Here is a 24,885-nt window from a genome sequence, read left to right as displayed (position 1 = left end):
TATTTTGACTGTACTTAGTCAAAATCATGTTAATAAATTTGCAAATAAGGCAGGCTAACTGTACAACAGATATAAATAATACCCACCCATGAATAATGCACGTGACCAGTAGATTGTAACTACTGGGTTGTAATTCCCAAACTCTATTATAACTGGGAACACTCAGTGTATCAGGTTGATCTTTCTAAAAACTAGTCACAGAATGTATGCAGTGAGTTCTTTAGAATTGAATCTTTTCTAGCTTTAATTATTATTATTATTTTTAGAGAATCACTACAGTGTTTGTTTTGTTCCACTTGTCACACTTTTGTGAAGTCAGGCTATTTGGCCTCAATTTGGCTGCAGTATCAGCAACAGCAGCTCAGCCACACTAAAAGAAAATTCCATGGAAACAATAGTGAACCTTATGTAAACTAGCTTTGGTACCAAGCATTACACTAGTTTGAACCCGTCCTCTCATTTCTTTCTTTCTTTTTTTTTTTTTTTTTTTTTGCCAGTCCTGGGCTTGGACTCAGGGCCTGAGCACTTCCCTGGCTTCTTTTTGCTCAAGGCTAGCACTCTGCCACTTGAGCCACAGTGCCACTTCTGGCCATTTTCCATATATGTGGTGCTGGGGAATCAAAGCCAGGGCTTCATGTATATGAAGCAAACACTCTTGCCACTAGGCCATATTCCCAGCCCCCGTCCTCTCATTTCAAATGCCAGGCTCTGTTCCCTGGGCCATGTGTCCAACATAAAGTTAGATCAATCAACTCTTTGTGTGATTGGTACCAATACTACTATCCACTACCATCACTGTGTTGGCTCAGCTCATCTTCCCAGGGGCCCAGGAAGTGGGTCCATTAGTATTATTTTATCACTGAAAGAACTGAACTCTGGTTAAGCAATGTGCCTAGTGTCAGAGTTTGGATTTAAACCTTTTAGGTCCGAATTTAAAGTCCATATTGTGAACCACTAAGCAAAATTTATTTATGAACAGGAAACATTGTACTCATAATCTAACTTAATTTAAACAAAGGAAAAGAGGGGGAAAAAGGGGGGGGCTGGGTATGACCTCAGAACCAATCCTAAAAGCAGAGCACAAATGATTAAGTGGGTACAGATACAAGCTCAGGGTTCTGCGCATGCTCAGACTCCACCCACGACTCCCTTGATTGCGCAGGCGCACTCAGGCGTGAAGGCCTTGGTGCTAGGCCCGCGGCGGCCGTGGGCCCGCGCGCGCGCGCATGCCCGGAGCCCGAGTTCGCTGTGTAGCGTGGAGATGGCGGCTGCGGGAGAGCGGGCCTCGCCGGAACCCTCATCTTCGGAACAGCCCGCGGAGCTGCCCGCGTCCGTGCGCGCCAGCATCGAGCGCAAGCGGCAGCGGGCGCTGATGCTGCGCCAGGCCCGGCTGGCGGCCCGGCCCTACCCGGCGGCGGGGGCTGCGGCAGCGACCGGAGGTTTGGCCCTGTCCCCCCCCTTCCCGGTGGCGCTTGCCCTCGGGGTCCGGCTCTGGCCTCGGCGGTTCCACCTCGACCCCAGGCCTCCCGACCCCAGCCCCGGGGCGGTCTCGCTAGCACTTAGGCCGCCCAGGTTCCACCTGGCGTTTCGGGGGCGCAGCCGTCCCCGGTGGAAGGCTCTAGTTGGTGCCTGTCAGCGCCCCCAGCAGTCCCGGACCCTCCTGTCAGCCCTCAGCCCACATCACGGGGGGTGGGGTGGGGTGGGGTGGGCGGGCCTCCTGCACCCACATTAATCACAGGCCCGGTCCCCGCGTCCTCGGTGTGCCCGGCGGCCGGCCCCCGCCCGCCCCGTCGGTGGCACGCACCTGCGAGGCTCCACACGTCCAGACAGGTTGTCTGGTTGGATTCTCCCAGACATCCTGGAAAATAAGAAGGACAAGGCTTTGGCATCTATTGTTTGGCACTAGCCAGACTGAGAACAGCAGTTTGGGTCGTCTGACATCGGGGCGGGACCTCTCCTTTCTGCCCTCCGGTTCCCCCTGCTGCCCCAGGCACCTTACTCACTCCCTGGGAGGAAGAGGTTTCCATCGGTCCCCTGGCTTTGGTTAAGTCCTAGCTGCTCTCATTTGTCATGTTTTCAAACCTACCAATCCTGTTTCTAGCCGCTGACATTGCTATTAGAAGTCACTCTGGACTTCTGGAATCAGTTCCCCTCTTCCTCATGCATGCTTCAGTAGCTTTTTTTTTTTTTTTTCTTTCTTTCTAGTCTTGAATGCCTCACATACTTTAGGTTTTTGTTTATTTTTGTGCCAATACTGGGGCTTGAACTCAGGGCCTGAGCACTGCCCCTTAGCTTTTTTTTGTTGTTGTTCAAGGATGGGGCTCTACCACTTAAGCCACAGCTCCACTTCCAGCTTTTTGGTGACTGTTTGGAGATATGGGTCTCATGGACATTCATGCCCAGGCTGGCTTTGATCTGTGATTCTCAGAAAGCCTTATGAGTAGCTAAGATCACAAGCATGAGTCAAAGGCAGGTGCCCAGCTCCTTTCCTTTCTAATATTCCCAAAATTTCCATTGGTTCCATTGGTTCCATGGTAAAGCTCTTTAACGTTACCCGATTCCTCCATATTTCCTCAGCCTTCTCTCTGCTCTCACCTGTCAGCAGTACAGTGTGTTTTATCCTTTTTGCCTTGTTCCTGGAGCCTCAGCTCACCAGATTTCATCTTGAAAACAGGTGCTTTGTCTTGTGTCTTATTCATGCCCTAACACAAGCATGATAATACTTTCGTGATTGGGAGAAAGGGTCATCTCTCTTACATCTCCTCCCCCACCAAAGGGGTCCTGTAGTGACCACTATTAAATGGTAACCCTTTTATTTTATGACAGTATACATTTTAAAATTCCTTTCATAGTTGCTAGTGCATTTGTCCTGTTGCTGGACCAGAAATCTCCTCTTTGACTTTGTACAGGCCTCCTAAGTAAGTAGTTAGAATTGCAGCCCTTAGCTACTATCATTGCTGTCACAGATGCTGTTTATTTGTCTTCCTAAGTTTCTCGTGCAGAGTTTGTAGCAGGCTGGAGACCCATTCACAGAAGGGATTGCTTAAAGCATGTCTTTTGGTACTATAATATCTGGGAACTTGGACTTTGGAGTATTTTTTCTCCACTCTAACTGGTAGTTAGAACAAACAGTACAGTTTGTCCTCGTATCTGCTTAGGTCTCTGGAACTGCTGGGTGGTAGAGGGCTCAGCTTTGGCAGAGATTGCCACACAGTGAGTGTGTTCGTCGGCCTCTCACCATCAGTGTACAGCAGTCCTGTGGTCCCTGTGGGGTTGGTCTTTCATGTCACACATTCTGGTGGGACCGTCAGGATGTTTTGTTTTGGTGTAAGTTAGCATTTTTCTGGTGGTTAGTGTTGGTGGAACATGTTCATATGCTCATTGGCCATTTGGAATTACCTTGTTAAGTATCCAGGTGTTGTGTGTTTTTTTTTTTTAAGGTTGGGATATTTATCTTTTATCGCTTCATAAGATTTTGTTACATATTCTAGAGTCAAGTCTTGTCAGACATTACAGATACCACTTTTCATTTTGCTCTCTGTTCTTACAGTGGTGTAGATGAAGAGAAATTCATAATTTTAGTTAAGTCCAGAATAGTATTTATTCTCTTAGGACTTCCTGTGTTCTGTTTAAGAGGCTTTGTGATCTCAAGTTTATGAAATTACTCCTATGTTTTGGTCTGGGGTTTTATTATTTCACCTTTCACATTCAAGACTATGATCCATTTTAAGTGTGTATTGTTGGAGATGGAGTCAAAGTTCACTTACTGAGAAGACTACCTTCCCAGTGCTACTGTAGTGGTGGTGCATTGTGGTAAAATACCAGCACCATGAATTGAAAGGTTGTTATTCTTTCCCATGCCATGGAGGTCTTGCCATGAAAGTGCAGATACCTGTATATCTATTCTAGGACTTTCTCCTCTGCACCATTGGCCTATTTGTCTTTTTGCCAATAACACAGTGCTTTAATGACTGAAGGTTTAAAATGAATCTACTGCATTTGCTCAGATAAATTTCCTGATTTTGTTTTTCAAGCTTGTATTGGCTAGTCTAGGTTCTTACTATTCAAATATGTGGTAGGATCAGATTATTGGCAGTTCTTACCGCCTGCAGCATCCAACTTTTGGGAGGTGGGATCAACTGGGATCACCTGGAATCTTCAGATAAATTTGACTTTTATACTATCCAGGCTTAAAATCTGCATGTGGTTTATTCATTTTTAAATTTTTTCTTAGCTTTTGGTTTTCAGTGCAGAGATTCTATACATTATTATTATTTCTTAATTCTTATGGATATTTGACATAAACTGACATTTTCTGTGCATGAGTACTGTTTTACTTCATTCTAGCCTTTGTGCAGTTTGGTTTTCTTGTAGTACAGAGTGGCAGACTTCAGCACAACGATGATAGATGTGACCAAACATCTTGCCTTGTGTGATATCTGTTCAGGAAAGTTTCTGTTTATGTGGAAGGGGACATATGGGCTTCCTTCAAGAAATGACCACTTTTATTTACTTTTGTAGGTGTGGCTAACGTAAAAGCAGCCCCCAAAATAATCGACACAGGAGGAGGCTTCATTTTGGAAGAGGAAGAAAAAGAAGAACATAAAATTGTAAATGTGATTCATCAGCCAGGTAAAGTGTGAATTTTTCAGAAAATAAGTATCTAGATTGGCTATTTTGAGTAACATTTAATTCTTTGCAAATTGATGTTAAATAATACCATAGCTTCTTTGGTCTGTGACCAGACTATCTTTGTAGTAAAGATAATATTTGACAGTTTTGACGAAAAGAATCCAGGAAACAACCATAAAGGTGGAAACTCAATTTGTGGCTTGTGTACAAAGGTATATTGATGTTGTCTATTGTTTTTAAATGAGCAGGGTCAGATAATATATTGATGAATAGAATAAATATTCAAAATTATCTCCATAAGTTGGGCATGATGGTTGTAACCTGTAGTCCCTGCTACTTGGGAGGCTGAGGAGGCAGAAGAATCATTTGGGCCTACAGCAATATATTGCCCATTTGAGCCTGAGCAATACAATGAGATTCTCTCTCTCTAAAAAAAGTCATTATAAGCTAAAATTAGGGGCCAGAAACACAAGAACCCAAGAGGTCAAATTAAGGACAGTCTTTTATTTATTTATTTATTCATTCATTTATTTGCCAGTCCTGGGCCTTTGACTCAGGGCCTCAGCACTGTCCCTGGCTTCTTTGTGCTCAAGGCTAGCACTCTGCCACTTGAGCCACAGCACCATTTCTGGCCATTTTCTGTATATATGGTGCTGGGGAATTGAACCCAGGGCTTCATGTATAAGAGGCACGTATACTCATGTATACTCTTGCCACTAGGCCATATCCCCAGCCCGTGTCTTTTATGTTTGAAGGGGATAAAAAGTAGAAGACAGGGAGACCTGACACATAAAGAAGGATATGAATCTATTTTCTAAGATCAATGGTTTGTTAAATGCATTCTATATACACATATCCCCAAGGTGAGGAGATGTGTACACTGTGGCCATAAAGTTGACAGCCAGTAGTGTAATATCATGGCTTAAAACCCATTCTTAGCCAGGTGCTGGTGGCGCATGCCTGTAATGTAGCTATTCAGGAGGCTGAGATCTGAGGATCATGGTTTGAAGCCTGAGCGGGAATTACCCAAAAAAGCCGGAAGTGGAGCTGTAGTTTAAGTAGTAGAGTGCTAGCCTTGAGCAAAAACAAGTTCAGGGACAGCACCTAGGCCCTGAATTCAAGCCCTGGACTGGCATACACACACACACACACACATACACACACCATGCACATGCACACACCTACATGTATGCAGACATAAAACACCCAATCTTTATGGGCATGGTGGCTCACGCTTATAGTCCTAGCTACCTGGGAGGCTTACATAGGGGTATCTTGATTTGAGGTTAAGCTGGACAAAAATGTTTGAGAGATGCCATCTTAACTAACCACATGCCTGTTATCCATAGATATAGAGGATGCAGAGTGTGTGGGTGTAGTGGTGTAAGCCTGTCATCCGCCAGGGACATGGTGAAGCACAGCTAGGACTGTAGCACGCCTGGCCTGGTCTTGAAGCCTACCTGGCATCTGGATCCTGCGTGCTAAGACTGTTTCCCACTTACAGGATCACTCAGAGAACTAGCTGATTCTAGGTTGAGTGCATTGCTGAAAGATCGGTTTGGACCAGCTTATAATACTAGATAATAGGCAAGCTTTGAGAAATAATGGAGGCATATTACAGGGACAGAGGAGGCACTGCTAATTCTGAAGTGTGGCCACCAAAGTGATGAACATCAAGGCACTGTCCACCATTAAGTAATAGGAGCCCCTAAGTCTCTATAAGTAATAATAAGCTGCATGAATGAAAGAAACAAAGACTGAATGCATGGAGAGAGGGAAGACTGAGCAGTGTGCTGCCAGCTTCTGAGTAATCAGTGTAACACACATACACACATACACACACACACACACACACACGCAAAGTGAATGAAAGGAAAGCAAAGCAAGCTTGGGTGAGGGGCACCAGTGGGAAGGGGAAAGGCAAACAAAGAAGATAGCTAAGGCTAAATATGGTCAAAATAGTTTATTTGCACATATGAAAATAGAAAAATGAAGCCTGCTGAAATTGTCTTGAGAGGGGGAGATGAGGAAGAGCGGTAGAGGGGTGAAGTTGATTAGCGTATACTGTTTACATGAGCTGAAATGTCCCAATGGCCAGGCTTAAAACTTAGCCGGCTGCCAGGTAGTAATGCCTGTACTTCTAGCTCTTTAGGAGGCTGGGATCTGAGGATCATGGTTCAGAGTCAGCCTGAGCAGGAAAGTCCATTTTAATCTCTATTAACTTCCAAAAAGCTGGAAATGGAGCTGTGGCTCAAGGAGAGCCACTAGCCTTGAGTACAGAAGCTTAGGGATAGCACCCAGGCACTGAGTTCAAGCCCCAGGACTGGTACCAAAAAAAAAAAAAGACTGTCACAATAAAACCCCTCTTGTACAACAAATGTATGATAATAATAATAAAAACATTTCTAATTACCAAAAACCAAAACAAAAAAGAAAGTGTATATTGATGTAGTCAAGAAAGAAAGGAGGGCTGGGAATATGGCCTAGTGGCAAGAGAGCTTGCCTCATATACATGAAGCCCTGGGTTCAATTCCCCAGTACCACATATATGGAAAACGGCCAGAAGTGGCGCTGTGGCTCAAGTGGCAGAGTGCTAGCCTTGAGCAAAAGGAAGCCAGGGACAGTGCTCAGGCCCTGAGTCCAAGGCCCAGGACTGGCAAAAAAAAAAAAAAAAAAAAGAAAGGAAACTTACAGAACTCATCTTTTCTGTAGGGCCCATCATGGAATTTGATTACACAATATGTGAAGAATGTGGGAAAGAATTTATGGATTCTTATCTCATGAATCACTTTGATTTGGCAACTTGTGATAATTGCAGGTACTGAGTTTTATTTCAGTACCTACTTCTTCCCTCCCCTGCCCTCCCCTCTGCTCCCCTCTCTGCTGCGCCCTTGCTTCCTACTTTGTTTTTTTTAACAGTTCTGGTGATTGAGCCCAGGGCCTCGCCCAGGCTAGGCCCTCGCTCTTCCACTGTGCTCTTGAACTTTGAGATAGGGTTCCGCTAGTTGTCCATGCTGAGGCTGTCTTGCCTCAGCCTCCTCAATAGTGGGGATTACAAGCCAGATGGTATTTTTAAATTGCTAAAATCTAATATTTGTGTAGGATTAGGGAAAATAATGGTTATATTTGTTTGTATTATTCTCTGTAATTATGATTGTTATTTGAAGGGTGGTTCCAAAATTTTTTGTGGCTTCCATTTTTTGCCAAAGAAACAATAGGACCCTGTGTTTATCCAAGTTTCCATTGTGCCCCATAGGACAGAGTGAATGCCCCAGTCTGCCACAGGAAGTTCCCTTCCTTTCTGTTTCTCTGCTGTTGTTTTCCCTCCTTCTCTCAGTAGCCAGTTCATAATCCCTTTCTTCCCCTGCCCTAAGGATCCTGTTTCTCTCTTACCCCAATGTGTTGGGAGGCTTTCCTGGCCAGAGGACTGGGGCCTTTGCGAGAGGAAGGAAGGCACAGATGCCTTCCCAGTCCCCTTTGCTCCCCTCAGTCTTTTTCTTCTTCCAGCCCTTACCTGACATGCATGCATTCATTCAACAGTGCTGGGGATCAAACCCAGGGCTTCACTATACTAGTAAAGAGCTTAAATGAAGTAAGGTCTTGCTATGTAGCCGAGGCTGACCTGTAATTCACGATTCTCCTGCCCCTTATCTTCCAAGTGCTAGGATTATGAATGTGAACTACCATGCTTAGCATCCATTCTTTTTTTCTACCATGCTTCTTTTCCAGTTCTGGGGCTTGAACTCGGGACCTGAGCACTATCCCTGGCTTCTTTTTGCTCAAGGATAGCACTCTGCCACTTGAGCCACAGCGCCACTTCCGGCTTTTTCTGTTTATATGGTGCTAAGGAATAGAACCCAGGGCTTCATGCATGCAAGGCAAGCACTCTACCACTAAGCCATATTCCCAGCCCCCATCTGCATCCATTTTTATATCATCCTAGAACTATTCCTGTTACTCTCTGTTGTTCTCCTATCCCTGCTGTCTACTTAGGCAGATGGTGTCTTTTGCCATTGAAGGCTTGTGTTGTACCTGTAGTACTAGATGTCTCCTCCCCAGCATAGAGGACGTGCCATGAGAGTCATCATCACCAGCGGCTTGTTGCTGAGTGGAATCCTTAGTGAACACACAGTGGTAGTGATGACCCTGATCTCCCATGTTCCAGCTCTCCAGTTATTATGAATTCACTTCCCACAGAGTGTTCCTACCAGGGTCCTAACAGGGTTAGGACCACCCTTCTTGGAAGCCTGTCCTAGCTTTGAGTAACAGGAGAAAATGGAGTGACTATTAACATGAAGTTAAAGGAAGTTGTATTAGTCTGGAAAATCCATTTTTGTTGAATCGTAATTAGGAACACAGCTCCCTTCCACGCCTGGTCTGTTTCAGTTTTAGTACAGAATAGTCTATGCCTACTTTCCTTGTCATTTATCCTTCTTTAGAGTTATTTCCAGTTTTATGTAGGTTCTGTGATAGAAAGTTTGATTTCCTTCTTCCTTAGTAATGGCTGGCTTTGTCCCTTGGCTCTCTCTGTTTAATTCCAAGTCCATCTGGTTCTGTTTAAGGCATATCCTGCACCCACCCCCTTCTCACGCTCTCCCACTGCTGACATAATGTAGTCCATCATCAGCACTTTGTGGCCCACTGGACCACTGTGTTGTCCTCTAACTGCTCTCTGCCCACCCTTCCCCACTGTGTACCTCCAGTAGTCCCTTCTCTCTGTGGCATTTTGCCCCAGTTGATGTCATCACCATCACTTAGGAGGCCTGTGTGTCTCTCTGACTTTTCTCCCCTCCCCACCTCCTCATCACTTACTGTAAGCATTCTGATTACACCTTTCTCTCTTGGAGTTCTAAAATCCTGTGCTGCCCCGAGACACCACTTGCCTGGCCTCCCCTCTGCTAGGGAGTGCTGGCTGCCCAGACTTCGAAGGGCTGTGCTCATGTGGCTCCCAACAGACTTCTCTGATTCCTTCCTCTCTGAGAACATCTATCCTTCACTGTGCTCATATTCCTATAGCACCTCAACCTGCCAGTACGCTTGACTGTCTTCTACCTACAGTGCAAGCCTCATTAAGGCAAAGGTTTAGGCCGTTCTTAAAGCAAGACTATATCCCTTGAAGCGTGCCTGGCATATGGATGGAGAACAGTTGAATGAGACCCGTGTTAGTTGACTCTGTCTCTGATTTTACCTGGCTTTTGACAACACCCAGAGCCCACTGGACTCCAGCTGCACTGAGATTGAACTGCACAGGTCATCTTGACCTTTATTTTGTGTTTTCTCACTTACATTTTCCCTACTATTATAAGTAATTTCAAACTCTTTCAGGAGGAAGAGGAACTTTAAGGAGTTTCTTAAGTTGTTAAAGGACTTAAGTGCTAATTTAATTTCTTAGAATAAGTAAAAGATGAAGTATTTATGTAGAATTTTTATGCTAGGAAAATTACAGTTAGGAAGAAGTGTTATATGTCTTTCTGGTATGCATTTCCCTGGGTTGCTGGGTTAGTTGAAAACTTCATTTATTTAAAATAATTTCTATAATGGACTTAATCTGTTTTCAGAGATGCTGATGATAAACACAAGCTTATAACCAAAACTGAAGCAAAGCAAGAATACCTTCTGAAAGACTGTGATTTGGAGAAAAGAGAACCAGCTCTGAAGTTCATTGTGAAGAAGAATCCTCATCACGCACAGTGGGGTGATATGAAGCTCTACCTAAAACTGCAGGTCTCCAATAACTTGTATTCCTGAGATTTTTTGTTTCAGTTTTTAATTTTATTCATGTGGTGCTGAGGAATCGAACCAGGGCGTCATGCATGCTAGGCAAGGACTCTTAAGGACCACTAAGCTACACTCCCAGCCCCTTGTGAAATTTTTAACAAAAACCACTTCTAGTTCTGATTTTGCTTAGTGTGAAAAGGACCCTTTCTTTACCTTGTTTGGCATATGCATCAGAGTCATGTGTAATGATATATTTAATTGCCATGTTTTCTTTTTCTTTCTTTTTTTTCATGTTTTCTTATTTTGCCTCTTGCTGTGACATTTTGGAACAAATATGTAGGTGGTGGGTGAGGTTTGTGCAGTTCTGAAGCCGGAAAGATTTAAGAGTGATACTTTATTCCTTCCCCATTAAGGACTGAGGATCCTCCACCAACCAACCAACAAACAAAATTTCTTCCCCAGTACTGGGGCTTGAATGCAGGGGCCTTGCACGCTCACTTGGCTGGCCTGCTCAGCTAGCATTTACCTACTTGAGCCCAGTTTTTTGCTGTTTATTTTGGAGCTGGAAGCCTAGTGGCCTTTTATGGTCTAAGTCTTCATTCTAATTTTAAGACTTTGAATTATATACCTCTGTTCTTTTTAAGAGAATCCAGAATATGGCTAGGTACAAATGGCTCATGTCTGTAATACTAGCTATTCTGGAGGCAGAAATTGGGAGGATCACAATGTAAGGCCAGCCCAGGCAAAGAGTTACTAGCATGACCCCATTTCATCCAATAAAAGCTGAATGTGTTGATACACACTTGTTACCCATTACACAAGAATAAATAGGAAGGGCTGGGAATGTGGGTTAGTGGTAGAGTGCTTGACTAGCATGTGTGAAGCTCTGAGTTTGATTTCTCAGTACCACATAAACATGAAAAGCTGGAAGTGGTGCTGTGGCTCAAGTGGTAGAGTGCTAGCCTTGAGCAAAAGAAGCTCAGGGACAGTGCCCAGACCGTGAGTTCAAGCCCCAGGACAGGAAAAAAAAAAAAAAGAATAAATGGGAAGATCTCAGTCCAGGATGGTCAAGACACAAACAAACACAAAACTCTACTCAAGAAATAACTAAAGCAAAAAGAGCTAAAGGTGTGACTCAACAAACCCAATGCCACCAAAATGTGTGTCTTTGTGTGTGGACAAAATGGATTATGCTTAGGATATACTCATAATATGCTAAAGGGGCCAGAATATCACTCATTGTAGTCAGATTCTAATTTTCCTTCCTCTTTCTTCTTTTAAGGCTTGAAATCAGGGCTTGGCAGCTGTCCCTAAGCTTTTCTGTTCAAGGTTAGCATTCTACCACTTGAACCACAGCTTCACTCCTGGCTTTTTGCTACTCAATTGGAAATAAGAGTCTTATGAACTTTCCTGCCCAGGGTGGCTTCAAACCCTGATCCTCAGGCCTCAGTCTCCTCAGTAGCTAGGATTACAGGCATGAGCTACTGGCACCAACTAAATTCTAATTTCTAAACCTAGTAAAGCCGGAGTACAGTTTCTAAGATGTTTCCTGCCGTTCATATCTGAAATAGTTCCAAATAGTATATCTGTCTTTAAGATAGATGATTCTTCAGTAGCTGTGTGCTTGGTAACTAACTTGGTAATCTGTGAATAGCTAACTCCAGAATGGGCTGTGTTGTAGATTGTGAAGAGGTCTCTTGAAGTCTGGGGGAGTCAGGAAGCACTGGAAGAAGCAAAGGAAGTGCGACAGGAAAATCGAGAAAAAATGAAACAGAAGAAGTTCGATAAGAAGGTGAAAGGTAAGTGGTCCATCTTGAGTCTTGATGGGGTTTTACAGAAAGCCTTGTTAGGCAGTCTTTTTTTTTTTTTTTGGTCAGTCATGGGGCTTGAACTCTGAGCCTGGGCACTCTCCCTGAGCTCTTCAGCTCAAGGCTAGCACTCTACCACTGAGCCACAGCACCACTTCCTTGTTTGTTTAAAGACAACGCTACCCATTGATTGGAATGTGTCTATCTTCATAGGTTAAAAAAATGACTTGAAATTTGCCCTCAAGTAGGTAGGTTGAAGTATGGCAACGCTAAGCCTCCTCATTCTGGGTTTCATACCACCATGCTCAGGTAATTGTGCTTACATATGAATGGTGCCGGGAAGGGGATGGTAGCGCTGGTCAAGAACTTGGCATCTAAAATTAAAAATTTGGCATTTAAATATTTTTTGTCAGTCCTGGGGCTTGAAGGCTGGGCCTTAGCACTGTGCTTGAGCTATTTTTGCTCAAGGCTGTCATTCTGCACTTGAACTACAGCTCTACTCTGACTTTTTTTGTGTGTGCTGAATTGGAGATAAGCCTTTATTGCTCGGGCTGGCTTTGAACCATGATCCTCATACCTCAGCCTCCCGAGTAGCTAGGATTACAGGCATCAGCCCCCAACCACCCCCCAGCTGCATTTAAATATTATGATCCAGTGTTTAAAAAAAATAGTACACAGGGCTGAGAATGTAGCTCAGTGGTAGAATGCTTGCCTAGCATGTATAAAGCCCCAGGTTCAATTCCTTAGTACCACATAAACAGAAAAAGCTGTAAGTGGCACTGTGGCTCAAGTGCTAGCCTTGAGCAAAAAGGTCAGGGACAGTACCTAGGCTGAGTTCAAGCCCCATGACTGGCAAAAGGAAAAAAAAATATTACTGAAGCTGGGCACCAGTGGCTCATACCTGTAATACTAGCTACTCAGGAAGCTGAGATTTGAGGAAAGACCAGGTAGTGAGACCGATCGCATTTGCAGTTTACCACCAAAAAAGCCAGAAGTGTAGCTGTGGCTCAAGTGGTAGAGCCCCAGCCTTGATAAAAAAAAATCTCAGGGACAGTGCCCAGGCCCTGAGTTCAAGCCCCAGGATTGGCACGGAAAAAAAAAAAAGGCTCACCAACAAACTTCTCTAATTGCTTCCAATGAAAAATCATGTCAAGTCTCACTAGACTAAAAGGAACTTTTCTTTTTAAGACAAGTTCTTAACCTATTTTGGGTTGGCCTTGAACTCATGATCTTCCTGCTTCTGTGTACTGATTGCTGAGATTTTAGGCATGTGCCATATCCAGCTACCACTAGAATGAACTTGTATGGCAGCTTGCCTGAGCACTTTCATTTTTATACATTCCAGGAAGGCATGTATAAAATGTAGGAACAGGACCCAGGCTTTTTTGAGTGGAACGCTTCATATATACTGTCATTCCCCCATCAGTGCATTTATTTCAGCATATAGCTCTTGGTTCTTCTGTCTGTGAATTCTTTTGTTCATCCCTCTATCCATGTGTGTATGGGTCCTTAAATCAATCCATCCATCCATCCATCCATCCACTTACCTACCTACCTACTTCCCACCTTCCCATGAATGTTTCAAGTGTTCTTTTGCCAGGCATTGGGCCATCGTAAGTGCTAGAGTCAGGGTGTCAAGAGTGTGACAGGTACTGTGGTGGTGATGAATGAGGGTGCTTCCTGCCTTAGCCTCCAAAGTACTGGGATTATAAGCATCTACCACGCTACCTAGCTTTGACGTCCTTAAGAATACACGCGCTACCTGGTTACTTGAGGATAGGGGTGGGGCTGGGAGGATAGGGAGAATAGATGACATTAAGATTCATTATATTGGGCTGGGAATATGGCCTAGTGGCAAGAGTACTTGCCTCGTATACATGAAGCCCTGGGTTTGATTCCCAGCACCACATATATAGAAAATGGCCAGAAATTGTGCTGTGGCTCAAGTGGCAGAGTGCTACTAGGCTTGAGCAAAAAGAAGCCAGGGACAGTGCTCAGGCCCCGAGTTCAAGCCCCAGGAATGGCAAAAAAAAAAAGATTCATTATATTTATAACCTGATATATTAAACTGTCAAATGCTGACGAACTGAGAAATGTAGACAGATGGTGCTGGTTTCTAGTCATTAAGTGAGAAACTGGGAAGTTACCAGCTTGTTCATTTCCAGTTAGCAAAGTGTTAGAATGTGCAATGTAAATTTTGCAAAAGCCATTAGCAGCATATAGGCCTAAAGTTCCAAGTACTTTAAGCCACATGTTGTCTTTGCTGTTTTCCTACCTGCAGAATAAAATTAAGCAAAATAAAAATGTGATTTTTCTTTTCTGTTAATCTTCTGTGATTTTTTTACTCAATTCCTAAAATAATGTGACATTTTATAGAGCCAAAGGACTCAACAGCCTTACTAATACCACTTGTTTGAGCTAACATGAAAATACATCAGCACCTAATGGTAATCTTGGCTCTCTAGTTTTCTTTCAAGAATGTAACATGACGGGGCTGGGGATATAGCCTAGCAGCAAGAGTGCCTGCCTCGGATACACGAGGCCCTAGGTTCGATTCCCCAGCACCACATATACAGAAAACGGCCAGAAGCGGCGCTGTGGCTCAAGTGGCAGAGTGCTAGCCTTGAGCGGGAAGAAGCCAGGGACAGTGCTCAGGCCCTGAGTCCAAGGCCCAGGACTGGCAAAAAAAAAAAAAAAAAAAAAAAAAAGAATGTAACATGCCTTTTAAAGCAGGGGCTCCTGACTTGTAAACACGCAATTTAAGTCACATTCCCCTTTCCCTTCTCTTAGCGGACCTCCTTTGCTGCTCTGACATCCTGTTTTCCCATCTCATGTCCTTGAGCACCCTGTACCTGTTCTCTTTTGCTGCATTCCTAACCATTACCCATTCTGTGCCCATTTCTGAGTCTCACCGCATACCACTCCAGCAATGACTTCAATGATTCACAGGCAAGGTGAGGTAAGAAAGGAAAATTTGCCAAATTTGTATAATCAACTTTGATTTGTCATAAACTTAAGGTATACCATAGGTGCTTAAATATGCAAATATGGCCAACAGCTTGGATTTATTTTTTGGATTCAGTGAGAAACTTGTTTTCTTAGAATTGCGGCGAGCGGTAAGAAGCAGTGTGTGGAAAAGAGAAACAGCTGTTCATCAACATGAGTATGGACCAGAAGAAAACTTAGAAGATGACATGTACCGCAAGACCTGTACTATATGTGGCCACGAACTGACATATGAAAAGATGTGATTTTTTTTAGTTTAGTGACCTTTTAATTTTTTACAGAATTTTATATTTAAACTCACAATGTGGGCTTTACAGTGAAACACTTTGTAACTGATTCTTCACCGGGTGTTTTCATCTTAAACGCAGATTTTAGTTAAGGTTCAGCTCAACTGGCTACACATCGAGGAATAAACAAACCCTAGACTAGGGCAGGAGGCAAAGCTTCTGAGGAAGGCCAAAGCTGACTGAACTGGACACAACCTATAATGATGGCGGATATGCTCTGGCTTCTCTTCAGATCATGTAAATCTTTTACCTTTTACCATAAGGATGGTGGCACAGTATTGCATCAGTCTAGGTGAGGTTTTGGGGGACTTTTATTTTTGGTGCAAATACCAGGACTTGATCTTAAAGCCTGTGCTTCCACTTCTAGCCTTTCTTCTAGCCTTTTGTTGGTTAACTGGACATGAGTCTCAGATTTGTCTGCTGGGCGGTTTTGAACCATGATGCTCAGAGCTCAGCTACCTGAGTATCTAGGATTACTGTCAGTCATGAGCCACCAGCATCCAGCTACTGCCCTGAAGACGGGAGGGAAGAACCATCACGGGAAAAAGTGCTGATGTACGTACAGAAGAACAGTGAACACTAGGAATCCAATCATGTTTTCTGCACTCTCAGAGCCTGATGCCATAGGGCTTTACAGACAGCTCTTCTGAAATGCTGTCTCAAAAAGGAAAACAGCTGTCTTCAAAACTAAGTTTATCTAAACACTTCTAAGTGCCTTACAGGTATTCTCATTTAATCTGGGGGAAAGGGGGAAGCAGCAGAGACAACTTGCTTCATTCTTGTTTAGTAGCAATTTCACCCCAGGTATTTGGGCAAAGCTTAGTAAGATTTTCTCCTATCAAAAGGATTACAAAAGTCCAGTTAAAGGACTGAGGCATCATTATTTTGATGAAATTCAAGTTGAAATAGACTGAACATTTCAAATTGATATCAATTTCTATCCACTCCGAATAGGAGAAATGGGAAGTTTATACATTTCCACCTTTCTGGACTAGCCATTGGGAATTATACTTGGAGAAAACCCAAACTCAAATAATTAGGTTCTTGGGATTGTATTACTAATTGTCCTGGATATAAATGCTCAACATGGAAATGGTCAATGTATTTTTCAGGGATTTTTTTTTTTGCATGTGCTATAAACATTAAACTCAGTAAAAATTGACTTTGAATGGGCGTCCAGATTTGTGTGTGTGAGGGAAGCTTGTGGACTGATGACAACGGAGCAAAGGGGTTCAGGCTGTGAAGAGCATCAGTGCTTTTTGGGGAAAGAAAGGGCTCTCAGCCAATGGATCCAAGTTCAAGTTCCACTTCCTGGTTGTGGACCCTGGACAAGCTTCTTCATTGGGCCTATTTTTTTTTATGTCAAATCAATATAACCACCTCTCACAGTACTATTTAAGATTTAATATGGTGAGTCTTAAATCTGAAACATAACTGCCTCTAGATAATGAGCCATGGCCAATAATGAGATTTATCTAGTTGAGGTTTATTTTTATCCATCCATTAACTTCAATTTAAGATAATCTGGTATCCAGATATACTCTGAAGTCAAATCTGCTCTACCAGGATGGCACTGTTCCCATTGTCACTTAGGTATAAAAATGACCTGATACAATTATGTTAAATGGCATAAGGATAACAATAGAATTTAGTTTATTGCAAGGTATGTGTGGCCTTTTTCTGTATATAGTTCACTGGCAGAAAAAGCAACTATTGAACATCTTCTCTTTTACTTCTTAAAAATTTTAATCCCTAGTTCAGTTTTCCATACACTTTGCTTGCTAGAAAGGGACAGAGCAGGGCTACAGCATGAAGTTGTCAGAAGCAACCATTACACATGGAAAGGATCAACTGGAAGGAAATGAATACATATTTCTCTAGAATGTATAAAAAGGGGCTGGGAATGTGGCTTAGTGGTACAGTGTGCTTGCCTAGCATGCATGGGGCCCTGGGTTCTATTCCTCAGCACCACATAAGCAGAAAAAGTCAGAAGTGGTACTGTGACTCAAGTGGTAGGGTGCTAGCCTTGAGCACAGAGAGGCTCAGGCCCTGAGTTCAAGCCCCAGGACTGGCCAAAAAAAAAAAAAAAAAAAGTATAACCAGCCAGACTTGTACTGTGAAGAGAATTACAAAGCAGTTCAAGGCAAAGTTTACCAGTGTTTTAAGATAGTTGTCTTGCTTCTTGAGGAGAAAAACCATTTCAAACTAGTGTGTTGTGTTTTATGCAATGGGAAGATTTGTGTGAACAGAATATTTAGCTAACAACATGGGTTTAGTCCTCTTTCTGCTGGTAACTTCACAAATAGCACTGATCTACTGAATACTTATTGACTGAATTAAATGGTATATTTAAAAATCCTAGAAACTGCTGGGTGCTGGTGACTCACGCCTGTAATCCTAGCTACTCAGGAGGCTGAGATCTAAGGATTGTGGTTCAAAGCCAGCCTGGGCAAGTGAGACTCTTATCTCTTAGAAAAAACTAGAAGTGGCACTGTGGCTCAAGGGGTAGGTAGGGGGCTAGCTAATCTTGAGCGAAAGCAGCTCTTAGAAATTTGAAATGTCAGGTAATTCATTATATTTAAGCCTGATCCCATAACAGCAAATAGGCTCAGGAATGAAGTTATCAGATGCTCTAAAACGATGGTTGTTCCTGAAACCAGAACCACCTGGAGAAATCCATTTCAGACATCATGGTGTTTTAACATGATTCTAGGGGCTTCTCAGGTGATTTGTATAAGCAAATTTGGAAAGTGAACTTTAAATAGTAACACTTTTCTATATTAAGAAGTAGTATTTTAAAGTACTAAGGAAAAATATTTTGAAGTGAAAATACTAAAGGAGTATGTGTGCCTTCAGTAAGAAACCACCTATTTAAAAATAGACTTAAGATACTAAGTCATGAAATACCAAAGTTTACAAAACATATTTTTAGCTTTATTTCAGCCATGTTAGGGTATCCAGGAGCTGTGACAAGTTATGCTACCTGGTAATAAGCCCACCGTCTACCTACAACTTTGTAAATTGAACCTCTATTGTTTCACACACCTCAAACTTGTTTTGTGCCTTAACGAGAGAAAATATCAAACTGATCACTAAAAAGTTGTGTCTGTCGCATATATAATACATCACGGTCATTATCACATTATCACTAAGAAGTCTTTGCCTTTTAGAGACAAATAAGGGTAATGTCATATTTCTCACTTCCCCTCTCCCCCTTTGTTTTTTTTAAGAAGTGAAAGGCTACAAGAAAGCAAGCATCAAACCATCAAAAATAAAGACAAATTATTTTAAGATATTAGAAAAAAATCAACATGAGGAAAATTGTGATCCTCAGGCCTGCAGAGCACAGAACTGCTGGAACACAGCCAGGATGTGAGGGTCTAACTCTGCGGTGAAAAGCAGGTTCTCCAGGGTTACCATATACTGCTGGATTATCTGGTGATGCTGTGGACACAAAATAGGGTGCTGGTCAGAAAAAAGCAAGCAAGCTATCAACTAGACAATGTCCCTTAGCAGCCCACCCACACTGAGGAAGGAAAGAGGCAGAAAAAAAGACAGTCCATGCTGATAGAGGAAACTTTATAGGAACCCATTACTCCTAACAGTAGAGGCAGTGGGGAAAGGGACACTCGGTAATAACTTCAAGCACCTCAGTCCTCAGGAGCTTCTGTGGAAATGCAGTTCATGACGCAAGGCAGTGCTTGCAGCTATTGCTACAGACCAGCTTTGCTGGGTCTCCCAGTACATGGTGACTTGCTAAATAAAGAACAGCCTAGGCAGGTCTGAGCTATGAAGCCAAGACATGTCAAAATATAAAAGGAACTCTTCTAGTTGCTGTAGGTAGACTCAAATATATTTGAATATTTGTACATGACTAGGGGTTGTTAGAGCCCCCAGACAATTAACTGGAAAAATAGAGAAGGAATTTCTACTGGAAAGCTTAAAGAATTGAACTTCACAAAGGGCTTTTGCACTAATGACTTCTGTACAATAAACAAATGGACACTGCCTGAAGATAAAGAACCAGCCTCACTTTTACACATCTTGCCAGGATGGCTAAGAGCAGTGTTGGCATTTTCTACAGAGACCTTAGCTTGCTTTGGCTTCTGTGGGCACTGTTTACCATGTCCCTGTGGCATTTAAATTACCTGTAAAATATTGTTCCCTTAGCAAGTTTTCCTATACAGTTTAGATTACCTGATGCCCAATAGTAGCTGTCAACGGACATGAAAAAGAATCTACAGTCTGGCAAATTTCGTGAGGATTTATTTTTTTTTAGTGCTGAGGATCACAGAGCTTTGTGCATGGTAGGCAAATACTTTACCTCTGAGCCTAATGTCCCTAGCCTAATAAGGACTATTAAAAAAAAAAAAAGAAAACCTTTGTGGCTGAGAATAGTGTTTGTCATTTACTCAAAGCTGTTCTCAAACCTGTAGGAAGATCTGCTGGAGTCTCTCTATACAGTTCTTATACCACGGTGTTAATATACTGGTCCCATCAGTTTCACATCGTACTAAGTGCTCGGTCAAGATCATGATAAAACGCTAGAAAGGACAAATTAAATTGAAGTATTAGATGGAGAATCTTACATTTCAGAAATTAATAATTAAGGGCTTTAAAAATATTGCTTATACGACTCCGTCTGTGCTGCACTCTTGCCTTTCAGGATTCACTGAAATACTGTCCATCTAAAAAGGAAGACCAGTAATATTTTGTGTTGGTATATCCTTTTTGGCAATGTAGAAAGATCTTTAATCTCTAAATTACTTATTCTAGCGATATTACTTCTTGACTCTTAAGGAAGTAAGATTAAAAGGGATCTGTACCCAAAAATGTCCACAGGAAGAACAGCAATCATCTAAATCAGCTAAATAAGCACAGGACTGGCATTGAAATGCTAAGTAATAGCACAGACCTCAGAGGTATATATGGTAGCTTCCAAGTGGTGACATTTTATTTCCTTTGTAAATTGTTACATCTTAAGCTCTTCTAAATGGGCATACATTCCTTTTTGTGTTCAAAAGCAACATTTTTACTAGGTACAATGGTGTACACCTGTAACCCCAGCACTTTAGAGTCTGAGGCATGAGGATCACAAGTTCAAGGCCAATCTGAACATGGTAAAACCTTGACTCAAAAAGCAAAACAGAAACAACACACAAAAACTGAAGAAACAGTATAGATTTCTTTTACATACACCAATGTTCCAAGCCGACCTACCTGAAATATTACAAGGAACAGGTTCTTCTGCTCACTCTGCGCAGATTCGACTTTTTCCTGCAGTCTCTCTATTTGTTCCTCAAGGGCCCCATCTTTCCTGTCACTGCTTCTGTCATCATCATCACTTCGCTGCAGAGAGGAAGGCATTCAGAAATCCACTGTATGACATGCAGGTCAAGAGCACACAACAGACTTCCCCTCTGCTTCTACAACTTTGTATAACCTAGCCTCAGAAAAATAAATTACCACCAAGGTAATGTCTTTGAATATTCTCCAGAATTTCTTTATATAAGACTTACCCGTTTGTGTTGCCTTGCCAGTTTCTCTTTAGCTTCTTCTAGCTCTTTCTGGATCTTCAAAACGTGTTTGTTCATCTTGCGGATTGTGGAGTGCAAGATTTCCCAAACAAACAATCTTAAAGTAATATGGCATTTGGTTATTGTATGTTAACCTCTCAAATTTTATAACCTATTCAGTCTTAAGGGCTGATACTGCCTTCCTTCCTATGGTCAGAATTAGAAACTTAGAAACTGCCTGTTATTGTAAATTGTGTACATATCTGCTGCTACCCATTAGATTCAAGTAAGCTCCCTGAAGGCAATTATCCTTGGCATGTTCTTCTATAACTAGAAATAACTAGATGTGAACAGTGTGTGTACACATCTACTGAACTCAAGTGGCAAACTAAGAAAAACAGTAACAACAGGAAGAGAAACAAATGTAGTTCTCACTTCAAATGTAAACCTTAAATGTTGAACTTTCCTAATGCACTTTGCCAGTTCTTGTGGGATATCCAAGAAACTCATTAGTTCACAATGGACTGTGGGTTTAAGAATGAGATAAAACTTTGTCAGCTTCCAAATTAGGAAACAGATCAAATATAAGGATTACTTCAAAGGTGATTTAAAATACTTGCTGCAAATATGGCCCATTTCTTTTTTTTTTTTTTTTTAAAGTAGTCCTTTATATGGCTATAAACTAGGCAGGGCACAATACAGAGTAGTACTTCCTTCACAAATTTTGGCCTTGATGACAGTTTAGGAAGAGGAGAATAAAACATTCTAAAACTCTAAGTCTAGATTCTGCAGACAGGACTAAGCAGCAGACTTTAACTTGGGGAGAAGTCAGGGAAAGCTCTGAAGAGTTGGAAATATAGGTGCTAGCCAGGTGTTCAGAACAGATGAAGATCTTGAGCAATCTCAATGTGTCTGATTCTGAATTTAGTTGTGTCATTTTGGACAGGCTAAACTCCCTGTGACATTTTCATATTCTGTACGATAGAACGATGATATGGTAGTACTGTGACCAAGAAATGAACTGAAGATATGTCAACTGATGTTCTAGTCCTGATCAACTATAAGGACTGTAACCTTTTACAAGTAAGAACCATTACTAGGTAGAAAGAATTATTTGCAAAGTTCATTTTTTTCTAAGAATTGGTATACATGAGGTCTCTTATAATATGAACTCCAAATTCTGGTCCAAACCTTGTAAAGTCACGAGACAGCTCTGAAGAGAAGATCCAGTTTGCTACTGCAGCACAGTCAACTATCTGTGTGCGAATCATCTTATCAACCAGGACAGCAATCATCTACAATGAGAGAATTAGGTCAAATCTCATAAGCAGCCAAAATAAAAACACTTGCACAAATAGTACAAAGTAATACTTCTTTTTAAGACTACAGGATATGGCTTGGAGGGAAAGTATTGCCTACCATGAATCCTTCATCTGAAAGGTATTTCACAAAATAATGATTCTCTGAAAGTAAAGTATGAAGGCTTATAAAAAAATTTATTTTGGCCAGGTGCTGGTGGCTCAGAAGGCTGAGATCTGAGTATGGCAGTTCAAAGCCAACCTGGGCAGGAAAGTCCATGAGACTATCTCTAACCAACAGAAAACCACAAGTGGGGGCTGGGGATATGGCCTAGTGGCAAGAGTGCTTGCCTCATATACATGAGGCCCTGGGTTCAATTCCCCAGCACCACATATATAGAAAATGACCAGAAGTGGCGCTGTGGCTCAAGTGGCAGAGTGCTAGCCTTGAGCAAAAAGAAGCCAGGGACAGTGCTCAGGTTCTGAGTCCAAGCCCCAGGACTGGCCAAAAAGAAAACCGCAAGTGGAGCTATGGCTCAAAGTAGTAGAGTACTAGCCTTTCCTGAGTTTAAACTCCAAGACTGACTATATATGTATTTTTTTGCTATAAAGGAACTAATCAATTTGACTAGTAGTTTTAAAAATTCATTTCTAAATATACCTTTTAATAAAATGCAGTATTAAAATAGTATGTTAAGGCTTTAGAAACCAGGGTCTTGTTTGTAGAAATTGAATAGACTATGTAACTGTTTCCTAATACAAACTTGCAACACATACCCTTTTTTTTTCCCCCCCCCCAGTCCTGGGCTTGGAGTCAGGGCCTGAGCACTGTCCCTGGCTTCTTTTTGCTCAAGGCTAGCACTCTGCCACTTGAGCCACAGTGCCACTTCTGGCCGTTTTCTATATATGTGGTGCTGGGGAATTGAACCCAGGGCTTCATGTATACTAGGCAAGCGCTCTTGCCACTAGGCCATATCCCCAGCCCCGCAACAAATACTCTTAATAAACAATAAATTGTGGAGATCATTATAGTTCAAAAACCATAGGGCTGGAAATGTGGCTTAGTGGTAGAGTGCCTGCCTAGCAAGCATGAAGCCCTGGGTTTGATTCTTTGGTACCATATAGACAGAAAAAGCCAGAAGTAGCACTGTGGCTCAAGTGGTAAAGTGCTAGCCTTGAGCAAAAGGAAGCTCAGGGACAGTGCCCAGGCCTGGAGTTCAAGCCCCAGGACTGGCAAAAAAAAAAAAAAAAAAAAAATCGTAACATTCTTTAAAGAATTCCCACAACTCCAAATAATTTATAGATTTGAAAACATTTAAGAGGCAAGATCAAATTTAATTAATCACTTTTATCTGGGCTTCCACATATCTAATTAAGTAATTCTTACCTGTGGGTGGTTCCTCCAAACCTCAAACATAACTCTCAACACATGTAGCTTCCCCTCATCACTCTCTGCTAGGGTTTTGAAGACTTCATGAAACCTTTTGGATAATGGAGGAAAAACATCATTCATTAGGCATTTTAATGTTTTCAAAGTTACTCAATATAAATGGAAAATGACCAAATATTAGCCACATCCTTTCACAGATGCAGAAGTTATGATTAGAATTCAGTTTGTATAGAAGCTGCACAGAATCCGGAAAGAGGGCTATCTCCATGCTTTCTTCTTTCGCACTCTGACAAGCTGTAAAGATGGGTTTTCAGATGCTAATTTTAGCCTGAGTTTCTGACAGTATCAATAGACTGCCTGAGGACTCGGGTATTCACCAGCTCCTCTCTACATCTATATGAATGTGCATACAGACACAAGTTATGGGGTAGATTTTAGCTACCACAAATCACATCGCTCCATATGAAATGGTATACAATGCTAAGGTTTTCATATTTGACAACTTTAGGCAAAAATTACGCCTCTTTTGGCTTGTACTTACTTTGCAAGAGCACTGAAGGAGTGGCTGAACGATTTGGATGCCAAATGAAGCAGAGTCTGTACAAAGACCTCTATTTTCAATGGGTTAAAACTGAATCCTTCATCTGAGAAGTATTTCACAGTAAAAGAAAAAGAAAGTAAATATGCAATTCCTTAGTGCTGTACCTGAAATGCTAAACAAGTAGCATGCTTATATCCAAATGCTAAGTCATACATTCATGTGATGTCTTTTAGTAATAATAAACAGTAAAAGATCATTACTGATTTCAAATGCTCAAAATGTAAAATGGATCATAATCTCAATATTTAGTTTTGTGGGATTATTTCCCTATTCTTTGTATACGATATATTTCTTTTTTAAAAAGAGTAGATTTTCTTATTATATTCTATATGATGGCAATATATATATTCTACATGATATATTATATATGATGACATATTATTTATTATTATAATATTATTATTATTATTTGCCAATCCTGGAGCTTGAACTCTGGGCCTGGGCACTGTCACTGAGCTCCTTTTTGCTCAAGGCTAGTGTTCTACCACTTGAGCCACTACTGGCTTTTTCTGTGATTAACTAGAGATAAGAGTTTCATGGACTTTCCTGCCCAGGCTGGCTACTAGCCACAATCCTAAGATCTCAGCCTTCTGAGTAGCTAAAATTATAGGCACAAGCCAATAGCACCT

At 41.9% G+C, this 24,885-nt stretch overlaps 2 protein-coding genes across 4 annotated transcripts in view; one reads left to right on the top strand and one right to left on the bottom strand.

Moving 5' to 3' along the window:
- The first annotated feature begins 1,222 nt into the window (after positions 1-1,222).
- Xpa (XPA, DNA damage recognition and repair factor) lies at positions 1,223-15,853 on the top strand. 3 transcript variants are annotated; one of them, XM_048337927.1, is made up of 7 exons: positions 1,223-1,439; positions 4,522-4,632; positions 7,345-7,450; positions 10,191-10,356; positions 12,032-12,149; positions 14,949-15,112; positions 15,241-15,256. In XM_048337927.1, exons 1-6 carry the CDS (start codon positions 1,262-1,264, stop codon positions 15,089-15,091), a joined length of 822 nt encoding a protein of 273 aa, XP_048193884.1. In that variant the 5' UTR covers positions 1,223-1,261; the 3' UTR covers positions 15,092-15,112; positions 15,241-15,256. The 3 variants fall into 3 exon arrangements, with proteins under 3 accessions (XP_048193884.1, XP_048193869.1, XP_048193875.1); XM_048337912.1 differs by lacking the exons at positions 14,949-15,112; positions 15,241-15,256 and adding an exon at positions 15,261-15,853; XM_048337918.1 differs by lacking the exon at positions 15,241-15,256 and having other exon boundaries at positions 14,949-15,233.
- A 2,510-nt stretch (positions 15,854-18,363) lies between these two features.
- Ncbp1 (nuclear cap binding protein subunit 1) overlaps positions 18,364-24,885 on the bottom strand; it is a 33,948-nt gene continuing 27,426 nt past the window's right edge. The window contains exons 17-23 of the mRNA XM_048337746.1: positions 24,197-24,299; positions 23,653-23,746; positions 22,159-22,262; positions 20,971-21,085; positions 20,672-20,800; positions 19,882-19,995; positions 18,364-18,895 (exon numbers count right to left, since the gene is read on the bottom strand). Coding sequence (XP_048193703.1) covers positions 18,782-18,895; positions 19,882-19,995; positions 20,672-20,800; positions 20,971-21,085; positions 22,159-22,262; positions 23,653-23,746; positions 24,197-24,299 — 773 coding nt within the window. The 3' untranslated portion in view covers positions 18,364-18,781. The remainder of the gene's footprint in view (positions 18,896-19,881; positions 19,996-20,671; positions 20,801-20,970; positions 21,086-22,158; positions 22,263-23,652; positions 23,747-24,196; positions 24,300-24,885) is intronic.

The sequence above is a fragment of the Perognathus longimembris genome, chromosome 1 (genome assembly GCF_023159225.1).
Source record: "Perognathus longimembris pacificus isolate PPM17 chromosome 1, ASM2315922v1, whole genome shotgun sequence".
Classification (NCBI taxonomy): Eukaryota; Metazoa; Chordata; class Mammalia; order Rodentia; family Heteromyidae; genus Perognathus; species Perognathus longimembris.
Note: the sequence above shows the minus strand (reverse complement) of the source record. Positions and strands in the feature narration are given on the sequence as shown.